Source organism: Geotrypetes seraphini, chromosome 1 (genome assembly GCF_902459505.1).
Source record: "Geotrypetes seraphini chromosome 1, aGeoSer1.1, whole genome shotgun sequence".
In the NCBI taxonomy this organism is placed as follows: Eukaryota; Metazoa; Chordata; class Amphibia; order Gymnophiona; family Dermophiidae; genus Geotrypetes; species Geotrypetes seraphini.
The window spans coordinates 177796294-177805120 of record NC_047084.1 but is presented as its reverse complement, the minus strand read 5'-3'; the positions used below and the strand labels follow the sequence as shown (position 1 = coordinate 177805120).

The window sequence follows — 8827 nt, the reverse complement described above, 5'->3', positions numbered from 1 at the left end:
AACTATCTGGGGAAAAATACTGTGTGGGTGGGAAGGGGTGACATGTAAAAGTTATTGAAAATGACAGATATTAATGTCTAATCCATAAACACATGGAGAGATTTCAACTAAACTTGGTATAAATATGACTTACTACCTGGGGAAAAATCCTATGGTGGGAAGAGGGTGACATATAAAAATAATCGGAAAAAAAGACAGATATCAGTGTCTAATCCATAAAATTTCAACCAAACTTAGTATATTGCTGTAACAATTCCTTACAGATATTGCTGTAACAATGGCTCCAAGGAAACCTAAGGCAATTGGCCTAGAGCAATCAAAGGCTAGAGCTGCTACATCTGCTGCTTCTAGAGCTGCTACATCTAAAGCTTCAGAGACAGTCCAGCAGCGTAAAGCCCAACTAAAGGATATGAAAAAGAGAGCTGCTGCATCTAGAGCTTCAGAGACAGTACAGCAGCGTGAGGCCCGACTACAGGATATGAAAGGTTAGTGGGGTTCGCTGAGAGGGCCCCATAGAGAGGTCCATTCTTGCTGCTACAAATGAAGATGTCCACAATTCCTTTTCATGTCTAATAGAAGATTGGGATAAATAAATATCCGGGCAACGCTAGGTGATCAGCTAGTGTGTGTGTGTGTGTATATATATATATATATATATATACACATATATACACATACATAGATTAGATTGACTGATTGATTTTTGTAACACAGGCCACCTACTTGTGGAAATATTAAATGAGGAAGCTGTAAAATTACTGCTTCCAAGTCTGTGTGTCAACAATTATATGATGAAGATGCTCATTCTTTTTCTAAATAAGAACTCTACAATGGATTCAATTCACGCTCACAGAAGGCACATTCCCTGCTGACCTCAGCGAAATCGTCATCACCCCAATCCAAAAAGACCCAAAAGCACCACAAAACCACCCATCTAACTTTAGACCTATAGCCTCAATTCCGCTATATGTCAAAATTATAGAAGGCCTAGTAGCCAAACTCCTCACCGATTACATAGATGACCACAACCTACTCCACCCCATGCAATCAGGCTTCAGAACAAACTTCAGTACAGAGACACTACTAGGCTCCCTTATGGATACCGTCAGACAACAACTTAGTACAGGGAAAAAAATGCTTCTCATACAACTGGACCTAACTGCGGCATTCGACTTAGTGGACCACAACATCCTTCTACAGATCTTAGATGCAATAGGCATCTCAGATAAAGTATACTCTTGGTTTGAAGGATTCCTAAAACTCAGAACCTACAGTGTAAAATCAAACAAAGAAAAGTCAGAATCCTGGTCAAACCCCTGCGGCGTACCACAAGGATCTCCACTATCCCCTACCCTCTTCAATCTCTACACTGCTTTTCTAGGAACGCATCTGGACAATCTGGGCATAACCACCTATAGTTATGCGGATGACATCACCATCCTCATCCCATACGATCATTCTAAACCTACCATGACAGACAAACTTCACCAAACACTTGAAACAGTCACAACCTGGATGAAAAATCACAAACTTAAACTCAACCAAGACAAAACCAAATTCATCCTCCTCGAAAATGACAAGGTCCAAACCACAACCAACCTAGATATAAACGCAATCAAATATCCCATCCAAACCACCATAAAACTACTTGGCATGACCATAGACAGATGCTGCACTATACAACCGCAAATAAATAAAACAATTCAGAAATCATTCGCAGTCATGAGAAATCTGAGACAAGTCCGAAAATTCTTTGAAAGAACACAATTCCAACTTATAGTACAATCCCTAATACTAGGTATATTGGACTACTGTAACATCCTCTTCCTTCCTTGCCCTGCAACTACGATAAGACAACTCCAAACAATCCAAAATACAGCTTTGAGACTCATCTACTCATTGAAAAAACATGACCACATCACTGAAGCCTTCATCAACTCACATTGGCTTCCAATCCAAGAAAGAATCCAATTCAAATTCTACTGCATATTATTTAAAACCCTACACGGAGACAGCCCATCATACCTGAACAATCGCCTCATCCAAGCACCCACTACCAGACACAGAAAAACGCACTCCCCATTCATACCCCCCCCAATCAAGGAAGTAAAAAGAACAAAACTACACGACGGCCTCCTAGCCACTCAAGCCGCAAGGCTGGACAACCAGATCTCCAACCTTCTGATGACCACTCCAGACTATAGGACGTTCAGAAAAGAAATAAAAACCACACTTTTCAAGAAATTCCTGAAGCAGCAATAACACCACGACCTCTTAGTAACTCTAAAACTGACATTTGATCTACCCATTACTGCACTAATAATAACAAAAGAATCTCCACTATGACCACCTATTAACTCTCTTACAAACCACCTCACCCTCAACAACCCGCTAAATGTTTATAAGATCTACAACTTACCTCTCTAGCTAATCATTGTAACTCTGTTTTTTTTAAATTAACCTTTTGTAATCCGCCTTGAACCGCAAGGTAATGGCGGAATAGAAATCCCTAATGTAATGTAATGTAAATTATAAAGTGGCTGTTCTTTCTGTAGGTACCAAGAAATATGCATGCACTTTCACAAATCCTTATATGTATTTTACAAGACTTGACCTTGACATCTCATTTCTGATCTTTATGATTTGTCTAAAATAAAGGTCTTGATTTGAAAAGGGAGTGGCCTAGTGGACTTAGACCTAGGTGGTTAGACTTCAGAACTTCCTTCATCCACTAACAGTTCTTACAAATTTGGCTGTTTTACTTTGTTTTCCATTGCATCAGGTTGCCTTTGAAAGCCTACTTTATTAACACTTTTCTCCCATTCTATTTTCTTAGTAAATCAGGCCCTTAGGAGTAGAAGTTCTTTAGGAAACGGATTTGTCCCTATATATAATATTTTTGTTCAGTATCTTTTTTTTAGGTGCTATGTAAATGCTGAAAATAAAAAGACATACAAGCACTCATAAATTTAAAAAAATGTTAAATCTTTCTTTTCGAAGCTGAAAAAGAAGCCTCTATGGCTTGTGGAGGAAATGATTCTGAAGAAGAGTTCGACCTTAGTGATGAAGATGATGAAAATTCTTCACTTGGAACCAGTGATACGGGCACTAAAAAGAGATATAATATCAAACTCCCAGGTGCTGTTGTAATATTTTAAATATTTCTACTTGTTATTCCTTTCCTAAAATCAGTATTACTACTGACCTTTCAGTTATTTTTGGTTTTAATTATTTTTTATGAATCTTGTATGAAGGTTTGGTGAGTTACTATGTTTTGTGATTTTATATTATAAGGTATTTCATTAATTAGAATTTCTAATATAATCGAAAATCAGCTACACAATATTTTAGAGAACACTTAGCAAGCATAAGCATTCACCCATTATTATTCATTAAAATATTATAAGCAAATGCTTTTGAAATTCTCTAAGCTCGTGTCCCACAATTCTCCCCGAAATGCCATGGTTCAAAAGTTAGCTGTTGTATTCTAATGCTTTTTTGACACAGTTTATTTCTTGTAGGATTCACTAAACTTAAGTACTCCAGTTTAGTGAGTGGCTTGGTGACATTGAAAAGGTGAATTGATGTGACCTGGAAATTCTGTATGTTTCTAATCATGGCAATGTGTAGACATGGCTCTAAGCTATGATCTTTAAAAGGTGTAGTAATACCTGAGTTACAAAATCACCCTCTCTGCATTTTAAAGCCCTCCTTTACCATGAGAAATTCCCCACAAGATTTACACAACTAACCCCCCTCCCCCTTTTATAAAACCGTGAAAGTGTTTTTTATCACTGGCTGGCGTGCTGCGTGCTGCTCTGATTGTCATTATAAGCATTGGAGCAGCACACAACATTCAGCTTGCTGGCCGTCGATAAAAACTGCTTTTCTCAATTACAGACTATGGACTTTTCCTCCAGGAATTTGTCCAAACCCTTGTTAAAACCAACTACGCTATCTGTTCTTATCACAACCTCTGGCAATGTGTTCCAGAGCTTAACTATTCTCTGAGTGAAAAAATATTTCCTCATATTGGGTTTAAAAGTATTTCCCTTTAACTTCACCGAGTGTCCCCTAGTCTTTGTAATTTTTGATGGAGTGAAAAATTGATCCACTTGTACCCGTTCTACTCCACTCAGGATTTTGTAGACTTCAATCATATCTCCTCTCAGCTGTCTCTTTTCCAAGCTGAAGAGCCCTAACCTTTTCAGTCTTTCTTCATACGAGGGGGTTCCATCCCCCTTATCATCTTGGTTGCTCCTTTTTGAACCTTTCCTAGTGTTGCTACCCAGAATTGAATGCAATACTCCAGGTGAGGTCGCACCATGGAGTGATACAGGGGTATTATAATATTCTTAGTCTTGCTAACTATCCCTTTTTCAATAATTCCTAGCATCCTGCTTGCTTTTTGGCCGCCGCTGCACATTGGGTGGAAGGTTTCATCGTATTGTCTACAATGACACCCAGATCATTTTCTTGGACGCTAACTAACCCCCAAGGTGGACCCTAGCATCTGGTAACTGTGATCTGGGTTATTCTTCTCAATGGGCATCACTTTACATTTGTCCACATTAAATTTCATCTGCCACTTGGACACCCAGTCTTCCAATTTCCTAAGGTCTGCCTGCAATATTTCACAATCTGCATGCATTTTGACAACTTTGATTAGTTTAGTGTCATCTGCAAATTTAATCACCTCACTCATAGTTCAAATTTCCATATCATTTATTATTATTATTTTTTTTTCCATATCATTTATAAGTAACTTATAAATGATTTGGAAAAATCCATATCATTTATAAGTAACTTATATAGCACCAGTTCCAGTACAGAACCCTGCAGACACGTTTGCTCTCTTCCATTTTAATCCTACCCTCTGTTTTCTATCCGATAACGAATTTCTAATCCACAACTGAACTTTGCCACCTATCCCATGACTCTTTAATTTTCTCAGGAGCCTCTCGTGAGGAACTTTATCTAAAGCTTTCTGAAAGTCTAGATACACTACATCAACCGGCTCACCTTTATCCACATGTTTATTCACACCTTCAAAGAAGTCAAGCAAATTGGTGAGGCAAAATCTCCCTTGACTAAAATCATGCTGATTGTGTCTCATTAAATCATGTTTGTCTATGCGTTCCACAATTTTATTTTTTAGAATTGTTTCCACCAGTTTGCCTTTCACTGAAGTTAGGCTTAGCAGTCTGTAATTTTCTGGATCTCCCCTAGAACCCTTTTTAAAAATCGACGTAACATTGGCCACCTTTCAATCTTCAGGTACTACAGACAATTTTAGTGACAGGTTACAGATCACTAACAGCAGGTCAGCAATTTCATGTTTGAGTTCTTTTAGTACCCTGGGATGTACCGTATTTTTCGCTCCATAAGATGCACCTGACCATAAGACCATAAGACCTAAATTTAGAGGAAAACATGAAAAAAACCCATTCTGAACCAAATTCTCGCTGCCAGGCTCTGCACCCAACCCCACACTCCTTGCCAGGCTCTGCACCCTGTCCCCCCTCTGGTGGTGTAGTAGTAGGCCGGGATAGGGCACAGGGCAGGCCAGGAAAGGGCAGATAGGCCTAGTGGCAGGCAGGCAGACCTAGTGACAGGTAGGCAGGCCTAGTGGCAGGTAGGTCTAGTGGCCTAGTCACAGGCAGGCAGGCACCACCCCAAGGCCTACCACCCCAAGGCAAGCAAGCAGGCAGGGCCCCCCACCCGGAGGCAGGCAGCTATGTAGGGCCTCCCCCTTTACCTTAACCCCTCCGGCAGTCCAGCGCTGTAGGGCAGGAGCTTTCAGCCTCTTGCCCTTCCCTCCTGATTTCTCCTGAGCGGCACCGGCAGTAGCAGAGTCGGAGCAGCAATAAGGCAGGCGTGAGTTTTTTGCTTCCTGCCTTGTCCCGCGCCGCTCCATGAATGGCAGTCCAGCGCTGTAGGGCAGGAGCTTTCAGCCTCCTGCCCTTCCCTCCTGCTTTCTCCTGAGCAGTAGCGGCAGAGTCAGATCGGCAAGAAGTCAGGTGCGAGTTCTTCGCTTCCTTCCTTGTCCCGCACCGCTCTGTGAATGGCTGCCCCAATTCTCGTGAGAACTGGGCAGCCATTCATAGAGCGGCGTGGTACAAGGCTGGAAGCAAAGAACTCACAGCTGCTTTCTTGCTTCTCTGACTCTGCTGATGCCGGTGGGGAGAAAGCTGGAGGGAAGGGTAGGAGGCTGAAAGCACCTGCCCTAAAGAGCTGGACCACTGGAGGAATTAAGGTAGGGGAGGGGTTAGTTAGTATTTGCTCCATAAGACACACCCTTATTTCCACCCACTTTTTTGGGGAAAAAGAGTGCGTATTGTAGAGCGAAAAATATGGCATGCCATACGGTCCAAGTGATTTATCACTTTTTAACTTGTCAGTTTGGCTTAGTGCATCTTCCAGATTCACCAAGATTTCTTTCAGTTCTTCCACATCATCACCCTTGAAAATCAGGAACACTTGTTGAAGGTACAGGGAAATACTTTTAAAACCAATAGAAGGAAATATTCTGTCTCTCAGAGAATAGTTAAGCTGTGGAATAAGTTGTCAGAATATGTTATAAGAGTGATTAATGTAGCTGGTTTTAAAAAAAGGTATGGACAAGTTCCTGGAGCAAATGCTCATAGTCTGCTATTGAGACAGACATTGGAGAAGCCACTGCTTGCCCTGGGGTCAGTAGCATGGAATATTGCTACTATTTATGTTTTTTGACAGGTACTTGTGACATGGATTCAGTGTGAAATCAGGAAACTGGGCTAGATGGACTATTGGTCTGACCCAGTATGGCTATTCTTATGACTACTATGGTCTGGGTCCCATAAATGGCAAAGGCAGATCAGGATCATGGCTGGAATGGGCTTTGACACCAACTGCAGTAGTTGAGAAGTAGGACCATTGTCAGACAGACATCTATGGTCCATGTTCCATAATTGGCAGGGAGAGACAGAGATTAAGTGGAACCCATTGCAGAGTGCCAGATTAAACTCTGTCCACCTTGTTTAGCAAACTGGATGGACGGTGCAGATCTTGATTTGCTGACACTTATAATGTTACTATATTATGGAAGTGATAATATTCTAAACATTTACATATGCAATAGGCACATAAATGTTAGCACTCGGTTTATAGAATTGTCCTTTTAGGGTCCAGATCTCTTATGGATATATAATAGGCCAGAGACAAAATCATTTCTAGCCAGAAGTGGCATAATGTTGACACCTTAAGCTTGGGTATGACTCACTGCCTTATAGATCATGGTTTGCCCACCTCTGCTCTACATAGTACCTTGAGAGCTTGACTTAACTGACTCAGCACTGACATTCAGTGGTGTAGCAGGGAGGGCACGAAACTGGGTGCCCTCTTGGCGGGGGCAACATTACCTCTCTCTGCCCACTCACCTTTTCAAAACTTTGCCAACACGAGCAGCACAGGGGAGATTCTGGCCCAGTGGTTATTTGGATTACAGTGGTTAAAACTACATCTTCAGCACCCTGAGGTTGTGAGTTCAAACCCACACTGCTCCTTATGACCCTGGGCAAGTCACTTAATCCCACCATTGACCCTTGGTACATTAGATCAGTGTTTTTCAACCTTTTTACACCCGTGGTCCGGCAGAAATAAAAGAATTATTTTGTGTACTGGCAAACTACTAGGACTAAAATTTTAAAACCCCGTTTCCGCCCTATCTCCGCGAACTTGGTCACCTCAGTAACTATAGAAAATAGACAAATATAGTGCAAAATATAGACAGCAGATATAAATTCTCAAAACTGACATGTTTTGATCACTAAATTGAAAATAAAATCATTTTTCCTACCTTTGCTGTCTGGTGATTTCATGAGTCTCTGGTTGCGTTTCCTTCTGTCTGTATATCCTTTCTTTCATTTCTTTCTTTCTGCAATCAGGCCCAAGAATTGTCCCTTTCTATTCCCTCCCTCTTTCCTTCCTATGTCCTTAGTGCTCCTGATGCCTCCTTCCCATGTCTTTAGTGCCCCCGGTGCCTCCTTCCCATGTCTTTAGTGCCCCCGGTGCCTCCTACCCATGTCTTTAGTGCCCCCGGTGCCTCCTTCTCATGTCTTTAGTGCCCCAGTGCCTCCTTCCCATGTCCTTAGTGCCCCAGTGCCTCCTTCCCATGTCCTTAGTGCCCCCAGTGCCTCCTTCCCATGTCCTTAGTGCCCCCAGTGCCTCCTTCCTATCTCTTTAGTGCCCCCAGTGTCTCCTTCCTATCTCTTTAGTGCCCTCAGTGCCTCCTTCCTATGTCTCTCTCACTGCCTTCCACACTTTGTTCCACCCCCATCCCCGAAGCCAGTCTGCCTGCCTGTCTACCTCCTTCCCTCCCTGCCGTGCAAAAGAAAAAAATAAAAGCCTCCCTCCTTCCTATCCCCTGCTCTTACCGCCCTGCTGCTTCTACTGCTAAAGCCGACAGGAAGTCTTCTTTCCGACATCAATTCTTACGTCAGAAAGGATGTTCTGGGCCAGCCAGGCAGCGATTGGCTGGCCCAGAACGTCCAAAGAAGACTTCTTGTCGGCTTTAGCAGCAGCAGGGCGGTAAGGGCCTTTAATCTTGCCGGCCCTGCGCGGACCGGCAGAAATTTCCTGCGGACTAACACCGATCTGCGGACCGGTGGTTGAAGAACAGTGCATTAGATAGATTGTGAGCCCACTGGGATACACAGGGAAAAATGCTTCAGCACCTGAATAAATTCATGTAAACCGTTCTGAGCTCCCCTGGGAGAACGGTATAGAAAATTGAATGAATAAATAAATCTCCTACCTGTTACTCACTCTGACCTCAGCTCTACATCTG

At 42.3% G+C, this 8827-nt stretch overlaps 1 protein-coding gene across 1 annotated transcript in view; it reads left to right on the top strand.

The window, feature by feature from the left end:
• The first annotated feature begins 212 nt into the window (after nt 1-212).
• LOC117366815 (probable ATP-dependent RNA helicase DDX60) overlaps nt 213-8827 on the top strand; it is a 288878-nt gene continuing 280263 nt past the window's right edge. Inside the window, exons 1-2 of the mRNA XM_033958734.1 lie at nt 213-485; nt 3001-3138. Of these exons, the coding sequence (XP_033814625.1) occupies nt 278-485; nt 3001-3138 (346 nt within the window). The 5' untranslated portion in view covers nt 213-277. The remainder of the gene's footprint in view (nt 486-3000; nt 3139-8827) is intronic.